Source organism: Sturnira hondurensis, unplaced genomic scaffold, assembly GCF_014824575.4.
Source record: "Sturnira hondurensis isolate 20B ecotype Veracruz unplaced genomic scaffold, ASM1482457v3 Scaffold0003681, whole genome shotgun sequence".
Classification (NCBI taxonomy): domain Eukaryota; kingdom Metazoa; phylum Chordata; class Mammalia; order Chiroptera; family Phyllostomidae; genus Sturnira; species Sturnira hondurensis.
Window position 1 is genome coordinate 6,496,185 of NW_028076312.1, and position 26,406 is coordinate 6,522,590.

General features: G+C 43.4%; 1 protein-coding gene across 5 annotated transcripts in view; it reads right to left on the minus strand.

Moving 5' to 3' along the window:
• PSD3 (pleckstrin and Sec7 domain containing 3) overlaps positions 1-26,406 on the minus strand; it is a 572,156-nt gene that overhangs the window by 331,167 nt on the left and 214,583 nt on the right. For 3 of the 5 annotated variants that reach the window (XM_037042118.1, XM_037042117.1, XM_037042120.1), the window contains one exon: positions 17,378-17,486. The exons of 1 other annotated variant lie outside the window; for it this stretch is intronic. In XM_037042118.1, the coding sequence (XP_036898013.1) occupies positions 17,378-17,486 (109 nt within the window). Of the gene's footprint in view, positions 1-17,377; positions 17,487-19,626; positions 19,744-26,406 lie in introns of those variants that run through there. One more of the 5 variants, XM_037042119.1, reaches the window with a different exon arrangement.

Consider the following 26,406-nt stretch of genomic DNA (forward strand, 5'->3'; position numbering starts at 1 on the left):
TAAAAACTCACTAATGAAAAAACCACACAAAAAATGTTTCTGGACCCTAAGTCCAGATCACCAGGAGCATGTGTTTCCTCTAGGTAAGTGCCCAGTGGACAAAGACAAGCAGCCCGTGAAACACCTCTTCCTGCACGGCACTACCCTTGCACCCCTAGCATCCCTGGCCTTGCCCATGTGAGGCCAGTAGGCAACCTCACTCCCAGTCATTGTGACATTCAAAAGTATCCCCACCAACTTCCAAAACCAATGCTTTAAAATAACCATTCCACTCAGGACAGGGGCACTTGTCTGGGGCTGCAATACGACTTCTGCCCTGTGCTGCTGTCTCACACTATACTGACTCCAGGAGCTCTGCCTGACTCTACCCATACGAAAACTTTCCAAAGCAAATATTTACATGAATACAAGCATAACAGGAATGGCTGGCGAAATTCCACATGAATGCACAACCATCACAGATACGAGACCCTGAAAAACTAATGCACGCTGTTCTTTTACAATCAAAGCACATTTTCCTACTGATGTCACCTTTCAGTTTCAGAGATGTCCTCTCGCGTACCCCGTTGCTCTCCAGTTGGCAGTGGTGCCCAAGCACTTCAGCTCTAAATGTCACACGATAGTTCCACAATGAGTCCTCTGGCATATAAGACTGAGTCCTTTTAGTACTCAGATGATTTATAAACAGCTCAAGTAATTACTTTTTAAATACAGTAGTTCTTAAGCCTGGTGTCCATCACATTCACCACCTGGAGCTGCCTAAAAACTGAGAGCTGCCTGAGTCTCCTGACCACAGATTCTAATTGCACAGACCTGGAAAGAACAGGGACCAAGAATCTCACTCTTTTTCAAAGGTCTGTAAACTCTTTGGTTGGCAGGCATAGATCCAGTTTTGTGGCTCAAACGTTATACAAGTTGGATGCTTTTTTAAAAAAAGATTTTATTTATTTGTTTATCTTTGGAGGGGAAGGGAAGGAGAGAGGGAAAGAAATATCAATGTATGGTTGCCTCTCGTGAGTCCCCTGCTGGGAACTGGCCTGCAACCCAGGCATGTGCCCTGACTGGGAATCGAACCGTGATCCTCTGGTTCACAGGCTCAATCCACTGAGCTACACCAGCCAGGGCTAGATGCTCTTTTTAAGGAAAAGAAGAAAAATTGCTAGGTCTCCCAAAGTCTGGGTGGGTGCTATTCAGGACTGCAAACATGACATAATGAGAATCACGACTGGGAACCATGACCCAAAGTGTCAAGTCATACGCTAGCATGGCTTTAAAGCGGAGACCAGAAGCCCGAGTGCCTACAAGCTTTGGGAGGAACATAAACGTAAAGCAGGAGACAACACAGGAGGCCGGCCTCAAACTGGGGACACCCGAGCTCCCACGGCTCCAGCTGCTGATTTGTGCCAGTGATAATGTCCACTCAGTGCTGAAGTCTCAGATTTTTCAACAGAAGGTCAAAACCTGGGATTTTACAAAAAACCTCCCAATTTTTGGAAGTTAGCTCAATGTTTTCACAACACACTGGCTAGACCAAATAAAACATGAAAGATGCCAGTATGTGACCTTTGCTTTACAAAATAAAAGGGAAAAGATACCTCCTCTTAACAAAAAAACCAAACTTAAGATTACATGGTAGGTTTAAGGAACTATGAAGAGAGACACTGTTAAAAGCTTACTTTCTTTTTTTTTAAGATTTTATTTATTTATCTTTAGAGGGGAAGGGAAGGAGAGTGGGAGAGAAATATCAATGTATGGTTGCCTCTCATGTGTCCCCTGCTGGGAACTGGCATGTGTGTCCCCTGCTGGGAACTGGCCTGCAACCCAGGCATGTGCCCTGACTGGGAATCGAACCGCGATCGTGTGGTTCGCAGGCCCGTGCTCAATCCACTGAGCTACACAAGCCAGGGCTAAAAACTTACTTTCTAAAGCAGTTTGTACACCTGACAATAAAAAATTTTATTCAGGGACCCATCTCAAGAACCCAAATTTATTCTACAACACCCTAATAGCACTCAAAGAATTCTGTAAGTCAAGAGAAGACTAGCTCTCCCATAAAAAACACACAAAAAGGAAAATCTTTAAAAATAAATCCTTAATGGCTAATAAGTAAGTGCACATACAAACTCTGACCTCAGTTCCATTCGGTGCTGCAGGTTTCTGGCGATAAGAACTCCCTGTTCTAAGAGAGAGGCAGGCGCTTGCCCAACGCTATACTGAAGTTGATCTGATCCCACTCTCAAAAAAAGGCAAATCCTGCTTCCCAGCTGTTCAATAGCTGCTTAAAAAAAAACTACAATGAACCCTGGTTCAAAAATAATGAAGCTCCTAGAGAAAATTAAAGTATGTTCTGAATAGACAACAGCAATAAGCTTTCCAGCAGGCCCTCCAGCCTGGTTTTGCGCTCCTTAGCTCTCTCCGTACACGGAACACCAGGCTGCTCCGATGAGCGTGCTCAGGGCGCAGAGGTGTGGGCCGAGGTGGGGCGAGGTGAAAACACTGACTCACCGCGGCCAAAGGGAAGGCACGTCTACAGTCCCTCCCAGGCCCACTCTGCCGCGCCGAAACTTACCACTAAAAACTACTGCTGATCAAGCAGAGTCTACAGAATAGCTAAAATAAGAGAGGACACCTGGCCAACTCAATAAAGGCCAAGGAATGGTGAGCTACTCTAATGCATACTTGTGTATCATACTGTATAATCATTTTTTCCTTTCCATAATGGGTGGAAAGGAGGCTGGGCAGTAGAAAGGAAGGAGCAAACTAAAGAAAATTGTGCCAAAAACAGAGGATTTACTAAAAGAATAGGCATGAAATTATAAACCAACTTGTATCTGAGGTGGAGACAAGAAAATAACTCAACAGAAGACCCTAGAAGTAGTGGGTTTGTCCTCGTTGCCTTGCACAGTGGGGGTTTTCTACACCAGGTAGCCACGCTTTCCTGGGTCCTCCGACCCTTTGCCAGACGAGCGCAGGAGCTGCGGAAGGCTAAGCAGCGATGCTACCGCTTCTGCCTCTTGCTCTTGAGGAATTCTGTGTGTCTGGAGAGGTGCCCGCCCAAATCAGTAAGATGCTCTACAGTCACCCAACACATTCTACCATTAAGAATTATTCAGGTTCTTTACACCATAAGCAGAAAGTAACTCAAAATGGATCCCAAACCTAAATGTAAGAGTTAGAACTATAAAACTTAGAAGAAACTATAGGAGAAAACCTTGACCTTGGATTAGGCAATAACTTCATCAAGATGTCACCAAAGAGACAAGCAATGAAAGAAGAAATAGGTAAGTTGTACTTGATCAAAATTAAAAATATTTGTTCTGAAAATGACACTATCAAGAAAGTGAAAAAATCCACACAATGGGAGAAAATATTTGCAAATTATATCTCTTATAAGAGATGTATATACAGAATATATAAAGAACTCTTACGATCCAATCATAAAAACACAAACCAATTAAAAACTGGGCAAAGGATCTGAACAGATATATCTCCAAAGAAAATATAAACAAGCCAACAGGCACATGAAAAGATGCTCATTATCATTCAGGAAATGCAAATGGAAACCACAGTGAGATGCCACCTCAGGTCCACTAGGACGGCTGCAACTGTTTATAATGAAAACGATGGTACGTGTTGGTGAGAATGCGGAGAAACAGGAACCCACACAGACTACTGGTGGGAACGTAAAATGGGGCAGCCACTGTGGAAAACAATTTAGAAGCTCCTCAAAAGGTTTAAAATACAATCACTATATGATCCAATAATTGATCAAAACAGCCCGAAAGTGGAAGCAATGCAATGTCTACCAAATGATGAATAGATAGCTAACGTGGAGACTCTCCACATAAAGGAGAACGATCCCACAACTTTTTACTGTGGGACAAGGCAGTGACACGTGCGACAGCATGGATAGAAACAACACAGGGCGTGACACGCTGGTTATTGGAGACCACATACTACACACTTCCATCTCTACGAAATGTCCAGAATAAGCAGTTCCATGGGGACAAAAATAAGTAATGGTTGCCCAGTGGAGGCAGGAGACAGGCAGTGACCGCTAGTGAGTACAGTCTTGTTTTCTTGGCGTGAGAAAATGCTCTAAAGTTCATTGTGGCAAATGGATGCACAACTCTGTGAACATACTAAAAACCGCCAAGGTTACACTCTAAATGGGTCAGTTGTGTGGTATATAAATTTATCTCAATGAAGCTACTCAAAAGTAATCCCACTTCTGGCTATATATCTAAAGAAAACAAAATCAGTATGTGGATATGGTATCTGCCTCTTCATGTTCATTGCAGTATCATTTACAATGGCCAAGACGTGAAAAGAACCAAAGTATTCGCTGACAGGTGAATGAATAAATAAGACTGGAGGGGGTGTGTGCATGTGTTTATATAACAGAATATTGTTCAGCCATAAAAAAGAAGAAATACCTACCATGTGTAACAGCATGGATGTGTTTTGGGGGCATTGTGCTAAGTGAGACAGAGAAACACAAATACCAGATGATCTCACTTATATGTGGAATCTAAAAATGACAGACTCGTAGAAAGAGTACATCGGTGGTTACCAAGGGCTGGGCGGAGGGGGAAGCAGGGAGATGCTGGTCAAAGGGTAAGAACTCCAGTTACAAGATGAATCAAGTCTGGAGGTAGAAAGTACAGCATGCTGGCTACAGTTAAAAATACTGTACTGTACACCTGAAATCTGTTCAGAGAGCAGGTCTCAGCTGTACTCAGAAAGGGACTTTGTGTGGTATCTTCAGAATGGCGTTATCTTCTGAATGTGCTCACCAGACACACATAAAGAAAGGCAGCCCCAGGAAGTGATGGACGTGCTAACTGACCGTAATACGGTAATCATCTCACAACACATACATACATCAGTACACCATACGCCCTAAACTTTCACAATGCTATTTGTCAATTACAATAAAATTGAAGAAAATAAAGAATTATTCAGGCTCCTGGGTCACTATGGTAGTGGGACAGAAGTTTGTCTCCTCGAAGTCTTATTTCAAATTTCAAAAGTAAGTAAATTCATAACAGTGCTGACAGAAAGAGAAACATGATGAATTTAAAGCTAGACATTTTAATGAGTCTGTCACACTAAAAGGGACAGGACGATAACCACAGACAAAATAACAGCAGAGGTCACAACCCAGACTAACCCAGAAAGCCTCAGTCATCCTAACAGCAGAGCCGCAGAGAAGCTAAAAGCCCAGAGTTGGCAGGTGTCCATACCTGGAATGGGAAGAAGAACAGATGTCAACTGTAATTAACTGAAGAATGGTCCAGAGAACAGCTTCCCACATGGGCCCCCTCCCTTCTTCCCCTCTTACCCAGAAGCTTGCTGGCACCAGGCACTCGGCCTGGGTGTCATCAGCAGGCAGCACACCCACCGGCCCCTGCACAGCTCACCTGACCTCACTCGGGGTCTGCCCGGCTCTCCCCCACACAGGGAGGAGGCCGGCCCGGGGGCACGGAGTCTGCACACACAGAGAAACCCCAGCTCTCTGTATCTGGGAGCTCGGTTCTTCATTCACGAGTAGGAATGGAAAACCAAACTCCAACCGACATTTCGAGAGAATTTCCAAGACTTAATGAAACAGAACTGGCACTGGATGAAGCAGAACCGCAGAAACAGAAAGCAGACTTAGAAAACAAATTCTAATTAATTCTTTAGAGATATCCAAGACTAATGAATCCATAAAAGAACAGAGTGCGATGAAAACTGAGTGATCACAGAATGGAAATGAGCTCTTGAAATTAAAAATATGATTATCAAAATAAAAATGTTCCTAGAAAGAACAGAAGGTGATGTTTTATTTTATTTTTTAAAAGATTTTATGTATTTATTTTTAGAGAGAAGGAAAGGGAAGGAGAAAGAAAGGGAGAGAAACATCAATGTGCAGTTGCCTCTTTCACGCCCCCTACTGAGGACCTGACCTGCAACCCAGGCATGTGCCCTGACTGGGAATCGAACCAGTGACTCTTTGGTTCACAGGCCAGCACTCCATCCACTGAGCCACACCAGCTAGGGCAGATATTTTAAAATATCTCCTGATATTTTAAAACAGGAGAAAAAATTAAGAGACATATATAAACTTAATCTAATCCAGGAGAACCAACATTCAGCTATAGGAATTTCAGAAGTAAAAACCCTTAAAAATAGAGGGGGAATGATTTAAAAAAATACAACAATGTTTCCAGCTGCCATATCCCCTGACACGTCAGAGGGCTGCGTAAAGAGAGTCCTTCAGAGCGCCCAGCGAGAAGAGCAGACGCAAAGGAGCAAGCAGCAGTCCAGGGCCGATGGGTGCCCACGGAGAGCAAAACAATGCTCCAGAGTTCTGAAGGGAAATGAGCTAAACCTGGACTTCGATTCCAAAGAAATGAGCAACAAAGCAAAAAAACAAAATAGTCATTATCAGACAAAGTTGTAAGAATGTTACCCATCCCAGAACCTCTCTGAAAATATTACTAAGTGATATACTCCAGGAAAAAAAATTCTAAGAATGCAGCATGGAATCCAAGGAGCAGTACATCTAATTAAGAATGCAATAAAGAATTCTCTCAGAGAGTAAGGAGAACAGTGGTATAAAGGCCTGGAAAACGTAAGGCATAATCTACAAGTTGTCAGGAGGTTCTAAGAAGAATGTCCTCGAGATGAAAATGAATTGCCAGTTACAAGTAATACAGTTCTACCTAGTGATGAAGTGAAGACCTAACAATGAGACAACAAACTGTAACCACCTGCTACCTCCTCCCCCTGCTCTTTCTCCCCTCTGCTCGGGGTGGCTGAACCGCCCCTGGAGCAGAGGAGGTTAGGGGCACGAGATCTACTTCTTCACCCGAGGTCCAACTGTACTACTTGGACGCTGCATCCTGTACATGCTGAAGCTAGATTTTAAAGGGTTTCAGTGAACATGTAGAGACTAAGCACAAAAAGATTTTGTTATGGGTATAGAACAGAACATAAACGCTGTACGCCCTGTAAAAGAAAAGGTAAGACAACCCTGGCCGACTAGCTCAGTCGATTAGAGCATTGCACTGATATGTGAGGTTGCAAGTTCAATTCCCGGTCAGGGTATACATAAGAATCAACCAATGAAACCATGAATAAGGGGAAAAACAAATCGATGTCTCTTTCCCTCAAGAAAAAATATCAATCGAAAGTTTAAAAATCAATAGAGAACACAGGAGTGAGATTTTGTAAACTTCCAAGGGTTACTGTAAGAAGTTAGTTGATTCCTCCTCTTAGCACCGCACAGGCCTGGCCACTTCCTCCCACACCTCCATCAGTCACGTATTCTCCCTACAACTGGGGGAGTCTTAGTCTTCAGAGTTTCTCTCAAGTATTTCTTCCTCCTGGTGTTTGGCCAAAAGAGAGAGACCAGTAATCCTGGCCATCTGACACTGCCTTAGGAACACTTTGAAGAACGCCCTTTCCCACAGTGAAGCATGCCACCACCACCCCCGCTTCAATGGACTCCACCTGCACAGTTCAGGAAAGCCCTGCTGGCCTCGGAAGTGCAGCAATCTTGAGAAAAGGGGCATGTGTGGGAGCAGCAAGTCCGGGAGGCACCACCGCCCGTCTGCTCCTGGATACAGACCTGGTGGTTAGCCCCAGGTGAGGCTCCCATGGCCCCTCTTTTTTCGCTTTGCAGCTTCCAGAAATAGGAATGGAAGAGGTGAACCTACCACTGATAGGGGACTTGAGAGTTGGAAAAATGACCACTGCCCAGGACACAACCTAAGACCACCACCTGGGGCACAGCTTAAGACCACCAGCCAGGGCAAGAATGCTGAAGTCGTTTTTTCTTAATCCAATTAACTTTTCCTTAAATTCCAAACCCCTTACCTATACTTTGTTCTCTTTATAAAAAGGGCCATTTCAAAATGGAATTTAAGATGGTCTGTTAGAGTCCGAACCCGCCATCTTCTCAGATCGCTGGCCATCTGAATAAAGTGCCCATAAAGATTCAATCCCTGTCTCTGCTTATCGGGTCTGGTAGTGACAGGCAGCCTGAACTCTGGTATCTTTTCCGGTTTCACCCCTAGTACCCCCACCTCCTTCCTCATTAAGTCACGGCACAACTGATGTCGCAGAGAGCCCAGGGCCTCTCAACAGCCACGTACTACTGCTCTGGCCCCGGAACAGCTCCTGAAACCTGCAGCAGCTCCCAGAGAGGAGCAGAGAGCAGACAGACAGAGAAGCGTGGTCCCCTCCTTCCTTTCACTATGTTGATGAACAGACCATGAGAATCTAGATTTTAAATCCCAGCCTCGCAGAGATTCGGAGGAAGATGGCAGCAGAGTAGGACAAAGGATTTCGCTTACCTCCACGCACCGGAGAAAAACCGGGCTGATCTGCAGAGGAGCGCAGCGGATACCCAACAGGGACCCAGCATATAGGAAGGCAGGACCCCAGAAAGTGTAGCGGACACTGAATGACCAGAGGTTGAGGAGAGGAGACGACTGCAGATCAACAAGGTACGAGGGAGCAGCGCAGAGGCTGCAGGTCCTCCGCCAGGCCACACCAGGGCCCTGGCCGGGTCGCCTTGGTCTCTGAGAGCCGAGGGCGGGCAACAACCCTGGGAGAGAACTAGTCACTGGCACCTCCCTATCCTGCAGGGCGCAGATTGGAAAACACCAGGAGAGATCGGTTTGCCTGTAGTGGCAGAGAGAGGAGTGGGCATTGGGAAGCAAACCAGAGAGCTCTGATAACCCGTGGAGTCAGGCTGTGGCTGTAGGCTTGGGGAACTGAGAGTCGCCCGTGCGTTCCCTGTAGCGCGGGGCCTGAGCTGGACCTCCCACAGTCTCCAGGAGCCTCGAGCTGCTGGCAGGGGCCCTGGAAGAGAGCCAGCCATCAGCTCCATCCCTACCCAGCCAGGCACAGACTGAAAAACCCGGGAGTCAGGCCATGGTTTCCGGCTTGGAAGAATTGTGAGTTGCCCTGTGTGTTCCGCCACAGCACTGGGAAGGGTCCCTGCCCAAGCCTTCGAGACCAGGAAAGCCTGGCTGGAAGCGCTTGCCCTCAAGCCAGGCCAGGGCTGGGAAGCCTGGGGGAAAACCTGCTCTCAGTGGGGCGTGGGAGAGCGCACTAGTCTGGATCTTGGGAGGGCACTGGCGAGACCAGTTGAGTTCACCGAAACGTGAGAAAGGCCACACTAATAGCCCCTAAGGCTGCTGCAGCCAGTGAGACCAGAAGAAAAGGTTTGACCAGCTGGAAACCAACAAGAGGAGTAGGTGGAAGCAGAGAATACCAAGATACCTGCAGGGGACTGCACCACTGAATTTCACAGGCATCCTACCACAGAAGTTCACACCATAAACCCAGAGAACCAGAACAGATTAATTTAAGAAGCTGAAGCCAACAAGAAGAGCAACACAAACAATGGGAAAACAAAGAATCCCCAAATGAAAGAAAAGGAGAAAGTCTCAGAAAGAATGTTAGATGAAATAGAGGCAAGTCAACTATCAGATATTGAATTCAAAGCACTGGTTATCAGGAAATTCAAAGAGCTTACAACAAGCTACCAGAAACTACACGGGAGCCACAATGAACTCTCTGCAAACTATATCAACATGAAAAAGGAAACAGGAACCATCAGCAAAGGCCAAGAGGAAATGAAGAATACAATTTCTGAACTGAAGAACACAGTAGAAGGTATGAAGAATAGCATCAATATGGCAGAAGATCGCATAAGTGAGATCGAAGACAGGGTAGAAAGAATCTCCCAAACGGACAAAGTAATGGAAAAGAGAATCAGAAAGAATGAGGAGAGTTTAAGAGAAATGCAAGACAACATGAAACGTAATAATATCCAAATAATAGGAATACCAGAAGGAGAAGAAGAACAAGGGATGGAAAACCTACTTGAAAGAGTAATAACGGAAAATTTTCCTAAGTTGAGGAGAGATAAAGTCACACGAATCCAGGAATCGCAGAGAGTCCCAATCAGGTGGAACCCAAAGACGCCTACTGCAAGACACATCACTATTAAAATGGCAAAACTCCAAGACAAAGAGAGAATCCTAAAGGCAGCAAGGGAGAAAAAGTAAGTAACATACAAGGGGGTCCCAATAAGGTTGGCTACTGACTTCTCAATGGAAACATTCCAAGCAAGAAGAGAATGGCAAGAAATATTCCAAGTAATGAGAAACAGAGGACTACAACCAAGGCTACTTTACCCAGCAAGGCTCTCAATCAAGATAGAAGGCCAAATAAAGAGCTTCCAAGACAAAAGAAGTCCAAAAGAATACGCCTCCACCAAACCAGCTCTACAAGAATTACTAAAAGGACTGCTTTAAGGAAAGGAAGGAAAAGAGGGAGAAGGAGAGGAACACTGGTGCACTAATAGCAATGAATAAGTACCTTTCAATAATAACCTTAAATGTAAATGGATTAAATGCACCAATTAAAAGACATAGAATAGCTGAATGGATAAGAAAGCAAGACCCACACATATGCTACCTACAAGAGACCCACCTCAGGTCAAAAGACGATCACAGACTAAAAGTGAAAGGATGGAAACAAATTTTCCAAGCAAATAGACAAGAAAAAAAAGCCGGGGTAGCAATTCTCATATCAGACAAAATAGACTTCAAAAAAAGAACCATAAAGAGAGACCCAGAAGGTCACTTCATAATACTCAAGGGACGAATCCACCAAGAAGACATTAACATTGTAAATATATATGCACCCAACATAGGAGTACCCAAATATATAAAGAAAACCCTAGAGGACCTCAAGAAAGATACTGACAGCAGCACAATTATAGTAGGGGATTTTAAGACCCCCCACTGTCTAAAATGGACAAAAATACCAAACAAAATATCAACAACGATATTGCAGCATTAAATGACACCCTAGATGAAATGGACCTAATTGATATATAGAGAGCCCTCCATCCCAAAGAAGCTGAATACACATTCTTTTCAAATGCACATGGAACATTTTCAAAGACAGAGCACATGACTGGACACAAAACAAGTCGCAGCATTAAATGACACCCTAGATGAAATGGACCTAATTGATATATAGAGAGCCCTCCATCCCAAAGAAGCTGAATACACATTCTTTTCAAATGCACATGGAACATTTTCAAAGACAGAGCACATGACTGGACACAAAACAAGTCTCAACAAATTCAGGAAAATAGAAATCATACTAAGCATTTTCTCTGATCACAAGGGACTGAAATTAGAAACCAACCCCATAGTAAAAAAAACCAAAACACCCCAAATCATGGAGACTGAACGGTATGCTATTAAACAATGAAAGGGTCAAGATAGAAATTAGGGAAGAAATCAAAAAGCTTCTGGAAACAAATGAAAATGGACTCACAACAACCGAAAACTTATAGGACATGGCCAAGGCGTCCTGAGAGGGAAGTTCGTAGCAATTCAGGCTTACCTAAAGAAGACAGAAACATTTCAAACAAACAACCTAACCCAACAATTGCAAGAACTCGAAGAACAACAACAAAGACAGCCCAGAGCAAGTAGAAGGAAGGAAATAAGCAAGATCAGAGCAGAATTAAATGACATAGAGACTAAAAGCACAATTCTAAGGATCATGGAATTCAGGAGTTGGTTTTTTGAAAAGATAAACAAAATAGACAAACCTTTAAGAAGGCTCATCAAGAAAAGAAGAGAGACGACCCAAATAAACACAATCAGAAATGAAAGAGGAGAGATTACAACTGATACCACAGAAATAGAAGGGATTGTAAGGAATTACTATGTAGAGCTGTATGCCAAGAAATTTTAAAACCTAGGTGAAATGGACAAATTTCTAGAAAAATATAATCTTCCAAAACTCAATGAAAAAGAAGCAGAAAACCTGAACAGGCCAATAACAGCAGATGAAATTGAAGAAGTAATCAAAAAACTCCCATCACACAAAAGCCCTGGACCAGATGGTTTCACAGGAGAATTCTACAAAGCTTTTAAGGAAGAGCTAACCCCTATTCTTCACAGACTATTCCAAAAAATCCAAAAGGAGGGAAAACTCCCCAACTCTTTTTATGAAGCCAGCATCATCCTAATTCCAAAGCCAGATAGAGACACAACAAAGAAAGAAAACTTCAGGCCAATATCGCTGATGAACATAGACGCTAAAATCCTCAATAAAATATTGGCAAATCGCATCCAACAATACATCAAAAAGATCATACACCACGACCAAGTGGGATTCATCCCAGGGATGCAAGGATGGTTCAATATTCGCAAATCAGTAAATGTAATACACCACATAAACAAAAGCAAGGACAAAAACCACATGGTCATATCAATAGATGCGGAAAAAGCTTTTGATAAGGTACAACACCCATTTATGATAAAGGTACTCAGCAAAGTGGGAATAGAGGGAGCATTCCTCAATATAATAAAGGCCATATATGAAAGACCTACAGCCAACATCATACTCAATGGGCAAAAACTAAAAGCTTTTCCACTAAGATCAGGTACAAGACAAGGTTGCCCACTTTCACCACTTCTATTCAATATAGTATTAGAAGTTCTAGCTGCAGCGATCAGACAAGAAAAGGAAATAAAAGGCATCCAAATCGGAAAGGAGGAAACAAAACTGGCATTGTTTGCAGATGACATGATAGTGTACATGGAAAACCCTATAGCCTCTACCAAAAAACTGCTGGAACTAATAAATGAATTTGGCATAACAGCGGGATACAAAGTTAATATCCAGAAATCAAAGGCATTTTTGTATACCAACAATGAAGCAGCAGAAGCAGAAATCAGGAAAAAAATCCCATTCGATATAGCAAAAAGAAAAATAAAATATCTGGGAATAAACCTAACCAAGGAGGTAAAAGACCTGTATGCAGAAAACTACACAACACTGAAGAAAGAAATCAAGGAAGACACAAATAAATGGAAACATATACCGTGTTCATGGATTGGAAGAATTAACATCATCAAAATGTCCATACTACCCAAAGCAATTTACAGATTCAATGCAATACCTATTAAAGTACCAATGGCGTATTTCACAGACATAGAACAAACACTTCAAAAATTTATATGGAACCAGAAAAGACCCCGAATAGCTGCTGCAATTTTGAGAAAGAAGAACAAAGTAGGAGGGATCACAATACCTGATATCAAACTGTATTACAAGGCCACTGTAATCAAAACAGCCTGGTACTGGCACAAAAACAGGCACATAGACCAATGGAATAGAACAGAGAGCCCAGAAATAAACCCAACTCTCTACAGTCAATTAATATTCGACAAAGGGGGCAATAACATAAAATGGAGTAAAGACAGCCTTTTCAACAAATGGTGTTGGGAGAACTGGACAGCTACATGCAAAAAAATGAAACTTGAGCACCAACTTACACCATACACCAAAATAAATTCAAGGTGGATAAAAGACTTAAATATAAGCCGTGAAACCATTAAAACCCTAGAGGAGAGCCTTGGCAAGAAAATCTCAGATATTCCACGCAGCAATATTTTTACTGATACGTCCCCTAGAGCAAGGAACATAAAGGAAAGAATAAACAAATGGGATCTCATCAAAATTAAAAGCTTCTGCATGGCTAAGGAAAACAGTATCAAGATACAAAGAGAAGCAACAGCTTGGGAAAACATATTTGCCAATGATACCTCAGATAAGGGTTTAATCTCCAAAATATACAAAGAACTCATTCGGCTCCACTCAAAGAAGACAAGCAACCCAATCAAAAAATGGGCAGAGGACTTGAACAGACATTTCTCCAAGGAGGACATACAGAGAATCCAGAGACACATGAAAAGATGCTCGATATCACTAGCTATCAGAGAGATGCAAATTAAAACCACAATGAGATACCACTTAACACCAGTCAGAATGGCTATCATAAACAAAGAAACAAACAACAAGTGTTGGAGAGGTTTTCGGGGAAAAGGGGACCCTAGTTCACTGGTGGTGGGATTGCAGACTGGTACAACCACTATGGAAAACAGTATGGAATTTTCTAAGAAAACTAAAAATGAATGTGCCTTTTGACCCAGTAATTCCACTGTTAGGAGTATATCCTAAGAACCCTGAAGCACCAATCCAAAAACCTATGCACCCCAATGTTCATAGCAGCACCATTTACGATAGCCAAGAGTTGGAAGCAACCTAGATGCCCATCGGTAAATGACTGGATCAAAAAGCTATGGTACATTTACACAATGGAATTCTATGCTGCAGGAAGGAAGAAGGAACTCCTACCCTTTGCAACATCATGGATGGAACTGGAAAGCATTATGCTGAGCAAAATAAGCCAGGTGGTGAAAGACAAATACCATATGATATCACCATTAACAGGAATCTACACAACAAAACAAACAAGCAAGCAAAATATGACCAGAGACACTCAAATACGGAACAGGCTGACAGGGTCCAGAGGGGAGAGGGGAGAGAATCATAGGGGAAAAGGGAATGGACTCACATGAACAAGAATAAAGGACACATGGACAATAACTAAGGTTGGGGGCGGAAATGGGAGGGAGGTGGGGAGCACGGGGGGGGGCAGGGCTGGGAATATAAGACAGAAAGCTGTACTCGAACAAGAATTAAATAAAAATAAAAATAAATAAATAAATAAATAAATCCCAGCCTCGGGACTCTTCCCACTGTTCACATGTCCTTCCACACTCCATCCAATACCCTAAACACTGGTCACTGACGCAGACCCCTGAAATAGGCAACAGCTTGCAAATCATCCTGACTTGTCTTTCCTAGAACCTCCCACCTGCAACCCAGGTGAAGGCCCCACTCAGTGGCCAAATCCAAGCCTCCCTTCCTACAGCAGCAACACCTTCCTTGGCCTAACTGGGGCTCATGACTCCGCTGAGCCCACTGGTCTCAGGCGATGCCCCGGCCTGTCCCTGGAGATGCATTCGGAAGTCACTCCAGCATTTCCATTTCTCCAGCAGGCTGTGTCTGGAGCACTAAGTCTGTTCAAGTCAGTTCTTTAATTCACTTTTAAAAAGTCCTGGGTGGCAACAGGCATGTCTATCAATCAAATTCAAGCAGAAACACGATCCTACTCTCTACTACCTTTACCTACAGTCCCCTGAGTTTGGGCAGTATTTTGGTGACAGATGAATGGTCTACAAAAATAAACTTCAAGGGTATTTTTGAAATGATAAAAATATGCCATCATTTCTTTGTGAAGCTAAGAAAAGAGGACTTTTCGAAAAGCCAATAAAAACTTGCCTTTTACTTTCCTATGGTAAGAAACAGCATCTGTTGCCCATTTCAATTTCCTGATCAATTCACCTTGATTTATCTATCTAAAACAGAACTTGGCACTTCCTTTTTGCATGTCTGGATAAAGTGCAAATTCTTTACCCTGCCTTAGAAGGCCCTGCAAGGTTCTGCCCCTTTGGTAATGGTTATCTTTCTAAACCTCTCTCCCACTGACAGGCTTTACACACCAACCAGGCTAGTCCCCTTCCTGTTCATCAAACAACTGATATTTTCTGCTACCACACCCTTGCTCATACCCTTGCCCATACCCTTGCCCTATCCCAAAACTGTATCAATCAGAATCCTAGTTATTACAAACAAGTTCAACTTCCCTCTGCTCCAAACACCAGAGCACAGCTGAAAGTGATCGTTCCCCTCCTTCAGTCACTTACAGACACATTTCTCCCTGACCGAAGAATAAGCTGCTAGATGTCAAGAATTGCACCTTGTACTTCTGTGCCCCCTTACAGTGCCCAGCACATAGTAAGTGCCCTTTAAACATATTTGTTCAATAAATGCACACATACATTCACACCTGCAGAATAACATCACACTGAACAAATAACAACACCCATTTCTTACCAAAGCAAATAAGCAACATGTTTAAAATATCATTTTGATTTGCCTCAGGTACACAGAGAAAACACCTCCAAACCTATGAGTAAAGATGAACCAAGCTCACACATCAGTAAGTCACATGACTAGGCAGACATTTGATTTACAAAGCAAAGTAAAAATCTCGTGTTATCAAAGCCCAAAAATGCTTAATCAGCACAAAATCACAATGTGATATTCCAAGTTAAGGCTATGTGAGTTTTAAACAGCACTGGAGTAACTGTAGTCAGTATTCCCTCTCTGAAAATAGTGAACAGATGACAAAGTGCCCCAAACCTAGAGCCCAGAAGAGTTAGGTATTTATGCTACATGATAAACAGCAAATTGGGGCCTGTTATAAATGCAGAAGGATGTTTTAAAAGTAACTTAGCTATTTTAAGCTTTATTAACCAGTCCCCAACTACTGAAATATCTAATAAGTATTCATTATTAAGGTAAAAGGAATCATTAAATGGCTACATATTCACTGCATTCTTTTTTTAATTTTTTTTTTATTTTTTTAATTTGTTTATTTATCTTTAGAGGGGAAGGAGAGAAGGAGAGAAACATCAATGTATGGTTGCCTCTAGTGGGTCCCCTGCTGGGAGTTGGCCTGCAGGGAACCGGCCTGCAACCCAGGCATGTGCCCTGACTGGGAATCGAACCGCAATCCTCTGGTTCGCAAGCCCGCACTCAATCCACTGAGCTACACCAGCCAGGGCTCACTGCATTCTTAATATACCCAAATATCATGGAGTCCACTAAACAATCCCACCTAACACGTCAAAAATGTAGAGTTATTATTTGACTTTTCCAACTGAACGACAACTACATTAGGTCAGACTCCTTGTCTACCCACAACAGAAATAGAGTCTCAGATAGTGAAGACCATCAGGTTTGTTCTTCCAAACATCAACTCACAGCTCAGGGACACAAGTATACAATAATGACAATGACAATGACGATGACGATGATGGTGACAACGATGATGCTAACGGCAGCAAACACTTTCACCGCAGTTAGCACGTGTAGAGTGTCCTTCTGAGATCCTTACATTGTCAACTAAATCCTCAAAAGAATTCCAAAATAGGTATCACTACAGTCTCATTTTCCAGATAGGAAACTAAGCCACAAATAGATAACTTACTCAAGGTCATACACCTGACAAGGTGCAGCACAGGACTTCAAAGTCAGGGACTTCAAAGCCAGGAAGAACCTGATCCAGAGTCCAGGCTCCTCCTGACCACAGGCATCATCCCTTTCCCAATTCTCCATGCATGCTAATATTCCCTTTATCATCTTTCCCTCCCACCTTTCACCTGTATTGCTGCCTTTCTACTCCTGTGAAACACGTCTGCTTCAGTTACGCATCAAAGCGGTCTTCCTAAGATGTAGAATTTAGAAATATGGGATGTGATTCTTGTTAGGTGATTTTCAAGTAGGTTGAAGAATTCTCAGTTCCCAAGACTAGAACTTCAGTAGTGCTTCATATCTGTGACCCGAAAGGGGAGGGCAGGGACACACTTACTAGTATCTGGAGTTTTCTCTTCAGATCTGCCAAATAAAAACTCGTATTTGGCCTTGGCAACACTCTGGGAATGTGCTGATGCATTGTTACCCCAAACAAATGTCTCTGCCTGCAAAATCAGAAGAAAACAAAGGTATGATTAAAAACACATCATGCAGCAAACCAACCAAGAAGTTGGCTAAATAATTATGACTCAATAGAATGCTATACAGCCACTAAAAAAGAAATGAGAAAAACGCACGCTGACAGAAATCAGAAGACAAGATGATGACTGTGAGATTACAACTATACAGGGTCTGGTCCCTTTTTATCACAAAATCTTTCACTACAAAACCCTAAGTATGCAATTCTGTAATATAATAGTATCACACTCCGGCACACCATATGACATTTTAGGTGAAATGTTCAAATTAAAACTATAAACCATTACACCCACATTATTCCCCTACCAACCACACTCGAGCAGGCCTTACTTCTGCCGGACCCTGTATTTAAAAAGATAAACATATGAACACGTGTAGGGGGATAAGAAAAACAGGAAGAGTTTGGCTGGACTGGTAGGCAGAATTACGGCAGAAAATTTTAAAATTAGGTTTACACAACCTTTTTACAATGAGAAAACTGTGTTTAATTTCAGGCACATCATTTTCCAAATAATTACCATTACCCGCAGCCCACGGAATGAATGTTTCCGCCACATGTAGGGTCTGCTAAAGTGCGCCAACGAAAGGAACCTTTCCCCGAAAGTGGTCACATGGCTATTCAGTCAGGAACCCCATTCTGCCAAACAAGGCACAGAAGAGTCAGGCATCCCATTTATTCTAATTGTCCTAAGTTTGAGCACCTGTCCCAGTGCCCTTTGGAATTCTTAGAAGTCCCTTATTTCAAAGAAAAACCACAAAGGCGGCTGTGAAAGTGGTTCACACCGTGACTCTGAATTCCTACCACCTTCTTCTTCGTCGCTTTAGGCAGCTGACAAAAATCAGGAGCGCCTCCCTTCTCCGCTAGGACTAATTAAAAATGAGCAATGAAGTAGAAATCCCCTAACACGAAGCTGACTTCGTCCCATCAGGGAGTCATTTGGACCCAGACATTACCCACACTGGTCTCTACCCTCTAATTTAATGAGACATCTTTCCCAAGTCTGAGCAGCAAATGACCATTCACTTTAGGAGAGAGGAATATGAAGTTTCGCCAGCAACCAGACAGCCACCTCAAAGAGGGAAACCTTCTGACACCTTTTCTATCCTTTGGAATAGAAATGACTGGCAGCAGTAAGAAGGCCTGGGACTGGGTTATGATGAACTCCGTCACCCCCCCCCCCCCCCCCCCCCGCACCCCCCNCCCCCCCCCCCCCCCCGGCAGACAGACTCAGTGGGCAGGCCTCTCTTTGTTCTTGTACACCGATTTCACACCTATCTCGTACAATTTTGAGATTAGCAATTTCTTGAAATAGCTCTACAATCACTTCATGCCCCTAATGTGTAAAATTTCTCTTTCTGGAAAAGGCACACACATTCCTCCTGGAGTTACATGCTTGACAATCACAGGTCGTTAATTATCCTTCTCCCCATAGAGAAGCATGTTAATTTTTTGATGTGTTTAGGGAGCTTCGGGCTGGTAAAAGAGGAACTCGGTGCCCTAATTTAGGTAGGGTAGGGAAGGCTCTCTGAGCAACTCTACCTGTGGAGCCAAGAAGAATGAGAGGCTGGGGAAGGACAGAAACACCCAATGAAGCAGAAGGAGGGTCACATGCAATGGCCTGAAAGTATGAAAGAACTAGGCTGCTCTAGTAACCGAGAGGCGGCCAATGGGGCCACAGAACGGCGGGCAAATGGGCAAGTGTGAGGCTTGAGCACAGCACAGCAGGATGTGACCCTGGAGGGGAGCCAGGGGCCAAACACACAGGGTCTACAGGTCAAGGAAAGGTCTGATGCGAAGACTCCAATAGTTTTAAATGGACAGTGGTTCCTTAACATATTTTAAAGATCATTTATACTTTAAAAGATCGCAAGATTCTTATAGGAGAAAAGGACTGGAGCGAGTCAAGAGGAAGCAGAGAATCAGTTAGGAGTCCACATGAGAGAGCCTGGAAGCTCGGAGTACGGTAATAGCCATAGAAACAGAAGTGGGTGAATTTGAACTATATTTTATAGGGAGGATCGACATTAATGTTCTGATAAAGTGAATTTAAGGAACGAAGGGAAGGAAGAAATGAAGGACAATTATAAGAAATAATAACTACTAACCACCTGCTCCAGGCCAGGTGCTGTTCTCGTGAGATCCACGGGCCCCCTCATTCAGAGATACCTAATGGGTGGGCACTACTAATACCCTGGTCTCGCCGGTAAAGAAAAGGAGACCACAAGTGGGTAAACAAATTATCCAAGGTTTCACAGCTGGTAAATTGCGGATCCCAGACTTGTATCCTGAATCCAGAACTCATGACCCAGGGAATGACTCCCAGGAATCTGGCTTGAGTAGCTGGAAACATGGACTAAGAAGGGGGAGAGAGAGAAGGAAAAGTAGCAATAGCATGAATCTGGGCTTCGATTTCCCAATGGCTCAGGAAAAGAGAAAAAAATTCCAAAGAAAAATCCATTACTAGAGTGCTGGGGGCGGAAAAAGATGCAACTGACAAAGCACCAGTTTCAAGAAATTTCAGGAAGATGCCCTGGCTGGTGTAGCTCAGTGGATGGAGCACAGTTGTTTGTATGGAAAACAATACGATAATTAATAAATAATACATAGAGGAATAAAAGCCGTGTTTTGCATACTCACACCTCTAAACCTATGTTTGCCCTGCTATGTAGCCTGTGTATAAAATTGAATGAGGTGTTGGTGGTGGTTGTCTTCCAGGCACAACTCCCAGGGCATATTTTATTTTACTTTTGAAATTTATTTTTTATTGTATTTTTTCATTACCATTCTTCCCTTTTATATTCCCCTCTCTTCCATGATCACCACACGGTTGCCCATGTCCATGAGTCCTTTTCCTTTTTGTTCGATCTCCTCACCCTCTAACCACTCCCTGCTCCGAGCTGTTGGCCTGCTCTCTACCCATGAGTCTGTGTCTGTTTCGCTTATTAGTTCAGCTTGTTCGTTAGGTTCCACATACGAGTTAAACTACATGATATTTGTCTTTCTCTGACTAATTTATTTCACTTAATGTAGTGTTCTTCATGTCCATCCGTGCTGTCACAAAGGGTGAAATTTTCTCCTTTTTTACAGCCGAGTAGTATTTCTTTGTGTAAACATCCCATAGTTGTTTTATCCACTCATCCGCTGATGGACACCTGGCTGCTCCTATATCTTGGTGACTGTAAATAACACTGCAATGAACATGTGGGGCTGATGTTCATTTGAATTTATTTGTGTTTTAGATTTCTTTGGATAAATTCCCAGAAGTGGTCTCGGGGCATATTTTATAAATGCAGGGGGGAGGAGGGAAGCTTCTAGTTTTAGAAGCACAATTTAATTAAAATTTAAAATTTTTTTTCAAAACTTAAATTCAAAGTGCATATGAAATAAGACAATACACCTGGTGCCCTCTGCTGAAGTCGGCCTCTGGAGGCCTTTTCCAGGGTTCGTTGTGGTGAATCAGAAAGTTTGGGCCGCGTGGCACTGATAGCAGAGCAGAGAGGATGAGAGGACATGGATGCAGCTCATGGCTTGGTTCTTGCATTCTTTTGACAGATATTGAATAACTTCAATCTACTCTAATGACGTGGATACACAGTGAAATTCAAGACTGTGGTAGATGCGAGGTGGGATTTTCAAGAGGGAGAGCTATAGTGAAAGTGTATGTTCTGTGTTCTGAAAATACAGCGGGGTGTGTGAGTTGGAGTTTGGGTCTTAGAAAAGCAGCTGCTGCACCTGGCCTCTGTGGGCTCAGTGAGGGTCTGCAGCATGTTGTTGCCCCAGAACTTCACTGTTTCACCTGGCCTCTGTGGGTCAGTGAGGGTCTGCAGCATGTTGTTGCCCCAGAACTTCACTGTTGCACCTGGCCTCTGTGGGTCAGTGAGGGTCTGCAGCATGTTGTTGCCCCAGAACTTCACTGTTTCACCTGGTCTCTGTGGGCTCAGTGAGGGTCTGCAGCATGTTGTTGCCCCAGAACTTCACTGTTTCACCTGGCCTCTGCGGGTCAGTGAGGGTTTGCAGCATGTTGTTGCCCCAGAACTTCACTGTTTCACCTGGTCTCTGTGGGTCAGTGAGGGTTTGCAGCATGTTGTTGCCCCAGAACTTCACTGTTTCACCTGGCCTCTGCGGGGTCAGTGAGGGTTTGCAGCATGTTGTTGCCCCAGAACTTCACTGTTTCACCTGGTCTCTGTGGGTCAGTGAGGGTCTGCAGCATGTTGTTGCTCCAGAACTTTTGGGTTTGGGTAACAAGAGTGGCAGAGTAAACAACATGTGAAGGAGTGATATTCCTGTGTCCTTTCCCAAGCATGAGGACGATGGCAGGTGATAAGTCTAAGAGCAGTTGGGGTCAGCGTGTGAGTGGTCTTATGGGACATGCTGCAGAATATGTATTTTTATCTTGTGAGGGATTTCTGTAAGGGAGGCGTGTTATCACGTGTGTGGTAACAGTATGCAGGTTGGGAAAGGTTGAGCATTCAGAGAAAAGAGGGCTTTCCTTTTGTATTTAGAGAAAAATCAGTGAGTCCTAGGCAACTGAGAGAAGCTCTTGCTAAAATACAGAAAAACAGTAAGAGTAAAATTTAATCACAGAAGCAAGTCAAAACAAATGCAGAAGGTAGCATGATTGAGAAACGCACCCCTAGTTCACAGTCTGAGAACCCCATTATTGGAATTCTCCAACTAAAGTTCAGAACGAACGTTTCAGGAGATGGTGTTACCAGAAAAAATACAGGGTCTGGCTGGTGTAGCTTAGTGGATTGAGCGCTGGCCTGCGAACCAAAATATCGCGGTTCGATTCCCAGTCAGGGCACATGCCTGGGTTGCAGGCCAGTTCCCAGCAGGGGACTCACAAGAGGCAACCATACATTGATATTTCTCTCCTTCTCTCCTTCCCTTCCCCTCTAAAGATAAATAAATAAAATCTTTAAAAAAAAAGAAATTTCAGGAAGATAATTTTCTGGTGTATAGTGTCAACTAAAGCCTGAGAAGGATTCTCTAAAGGAAGGTTTCCCTTGAGCAAAGGTTTTTAACCCCAGTTCCAAGGGGGTCTGTCCATGGAACTCTGGAATTCTAAGTTAGATGGGGAAAAACAATTCATTTTTACTTTCACTCACCTTAAGCTGAAACTTAGTTTTTTTTTCAAATATAAATGTACATAGCAAACCACTGTATTACCATGAGATAATAATATTTGTCACCAGCAGAAATCATAGCCACTTTCGCATCATGTAATAGTTACTGCAGGTATTTCAAACTCATACCGGCACTCATTTACACTCAAACCTACTTTGAAATGATAGCAGTTACTAGACCCACCACTAAACCTTATTACTAAATAAAAAAACACAATATATTAGCACATCACAAATTCGTGAAATATTTTGGTAGCCAACATAGTTTGTTTCTTTTGCAGCTCCATGTATATTATTGTATGCACTTAAAGAGCATTACTCTGACGAGGGGCCCGAAGCTTCACCAGGCTGTCAAAAGGGGCCTTGGCACAACAGAAGATTAATAGACTATTCAAGAGCATTGAGCCTCAAACTGCAGGTCATGGCCTGTTAAGTCACTTGGGTAATCAGCTGTGTGGGTCATGACCAGATTTTTACATAAGTTTATACACACCCATACATAACAGAATAAAACTGAAAAGACCAGAATAAGTAGCACAGAGCAAGATAAGCAGTGTTTTATAAAACTAACTTTGTGTGTATATTAGGACATGACATAAAATGTGCTTCTCCCCATGAGTCATGATCAAAACCGCCAGACACCCCTGCTCCAGAGTGGTTCTCAAAGTCTGGCGTAGTGGGCGCCTCCTGCAGGGCCTGTTACAACACAGGGGGTAGGGGGCTGGCCCAGAGTTTCTGATTCGTGGGAATGGGAGGTTTGGCCTGAGAATTTCTTCTTCTAGCAATTTCGCAGGTGATGCTGATGCTGCTGTTCAGAGACCAAGATCTGTGCCCACTGCTCTAGACCAATGTTTTCCATAACCTACTGTATATATGAGTCACCTGGGAATCTTGTTAAACTATAGACTGAGCAGGTCTGGGTGGGACCAGAGACTCTGCATTCCTAAAAGGCTCCCAGGTGATGCTGGTCCACAGAGCATCCTTGTGCTGAGGCTTGAAAGTGAAGCAGCGTCCGAAGCATATTCAGACTCTCAGAAAAGAGACACTTTTAGGTGATGCTCTATCCAGGAGTAAAATATACTAAAGGGCTCCGCTCTGATAAGTATTCCATACTGTAACAACTGTGGGGGACCTGAATTGTGATTCAGGACCATTCCAAGCATTAACATTTTCTGACTTGCCTAATGAAAGAAAATGCATTCTGCTCAAGTGAGTTCTCGAAGCTGAGAGCCCCACTGATGTACCCTCTCCCCATGCCAAGGGTTATAAATCTTCACCCATCTTATGATTTTTGCAGGTCTCTGCAAAATCCTATTTGAAACAGCTTAATAGAAGACCCATATAATTCAGCACTACTTTTTCCTTCTGTAATTACTAATTGAACAAAATATGCTCTTTGGTTTTATCGCAGTCATTTCAGAAACATAAATATCATTAATAAATATGGGGTATGAAGTAACATTAGCAAATGGACTGTCAGCTGATCCAGATTTAAATTCTAGCTGGGACTTCTACTCAATCATGCACTAATGTTTAGCCTTTGGACGTTAGCTTCCCTATTGATAAACAGCGCTATTCAAATTTATCGTAAGGTCCCTTCTAACTTGGAAGCACAAAGACTCTTCACACTACTGAGCCATCTGCACAGGTATTTCATTAAGAAGCAATAACATGAAATCTTTTCCTTGTGGTAAAATTACAGTGACATGATCACCAAAACATGCCTGTGCTTAAAGAGCAAGTCAACCATTCATGAACAGGAGAGCCCTGGCCAAAAGCTCAGTTGATTGGACCGTCAGCCTGTACACCAAGGTTGCAGGTTCGATTCCCAATCAGGGCACATGCTTAGGTTGTGGTTTTGATCCTTGGTCAGGGCATATACGGGAGGCAACCAATCAATGTTTCTCTCTCTCTCTCTCCTTTCCTCTTTCTCCAAAATCAATAAATATATCCTTGGGTGAGGATTAAAAAAATGGACAGGACATACAAAATCTTGCTCTTACATTTTACATGAATTTGCACTTGCATTATCTAACTCTCAACATGTTACTGATTATAATTACCCATTTTTAGAGAAACAAAAAATGCTATTGATGTAAAATACTTCTTTTTAGCTACAAAAAATAAAGAGAAAGAAGAAAGCTCAAGCAAACATTAAAAGAAATCCAGCAGATCTGGGAGGGGAACAACAGGGTCAGAGGAAGATGTGATGGAGACGAGGGCTGAGTCGAGTTTGAGGAGGGTAGCATGCTCCTTCATTTCCTTTTCATTTCAGTCTCAGTATGATGTTCAGAGGATGTGAGCGCCTCCTCCTCAGTCAGAGTTGAGTAGGTGCTTTAGGACAGAGAAGATTAAAAGCTGAAGGAAAGACTATAAAAATGTTTTGCAACTCACTCAGAACCAGCACCTGACTCCAGCATTCACACTCCACATCCTGTTCAACCCCATTCCACTCTGGGCTCTGGAAACAGGGCACCACACAGGCCACCCTTCAGTGCAGGCAGGGACTAGCACCTTAGTGCTAAGGCTACAAAAGGCCATGGCGCTACGGGTTGAAATGTGCCCCCGAAGTTTGTACATTGAAGCCCTAACCCCCAGCACCTTCGATGTGACTCGCTATCTGGAGACAGGGTCTATCAATTCATGTGGATGGGTCCTAGTGCAGGATGACTGGTGTCCTTTTAAGAAAAGGAGATCAGGACACAGACATACAGAAGGAAGACCAGGTGAAGAGACAGGAAGAAGGTAACCATCTGCAAACCAAGGAGTGAAACTTTGGAAGAAACAAGCCCTGCTGACACCTTGATCTTGGACCTCTGGCCTCCAGATCTGTGGAAAAGTTACTTTTGCTCTGGCTAAGTCGCCCTGTCTGGCGGTAGTTTACTATAGCTGTCTAGCAAAGTGACACGTTGGGGAAGGCTGAAAGAGTTAGGCGAAAACGGGAAGTTGTTTAAGATGACAGGTAATGCAAGTCCTGTTAAAAGGACAGAGACCGATCTGAGTCACACCACAGAATACTCCAAGGCCAGGAAAGGGGGTGAGGAGGGGCTAAAACAAGTAGCGTTGGTGAAAAGGAAGGGTTATCAAGCAGTTAGATCCCTAGATCCCTGCCTCTGCTTCATTAGCTAACTGTACCTCCTCCACCCGGGCACCAGAATAACGCTTTATTCACTGGGAAGACTCCAAAGAACATCTGTGGCCTGGGGGACACCAGGCCCAATTGACATGGGATGCCTTAGTGGATACGGGGACCTGCTGGCCGGAGGTTGAGATGCTTAGACTTCCCTCACCTGACCTATGGGGTGCACCCTAGACTACACCTTGCCAGCAGGAGGTCTGAAGAACTTTCTCTGCAGAATGCAACCAGCCCAAGACGACCTAAATAATTAAATCAAGAAAAAACAAATAAACAGCCTAATCAGACCCTCCTTCGGTGAAGCTCAGAACTTCCAACTGGCTCTTTAGACCCCACTCTTACACTCTACCCTTTAACATTCACGGCCATGATGTGTTTTGAAAATTGCAGGGCAGTCACTTAGTAGGATGTTCTTCAACTTGGGGTTGCCATTCCACTTCCTCACGAGTAAATTCAGACTATGAGTCTTTGACAGGAACATCACAGAAGTGACGGCCTTCCCTGCATCCTCTTCAGAGGCACAGGACTGCAACTGCCCCACTGCTGGTCCAGGCACTCTGAGTTGCCAGGCTTCCCCAGCATCAAGTTCAACTGTTTCTCTGGGTCTTTTTAACTAGTATGCT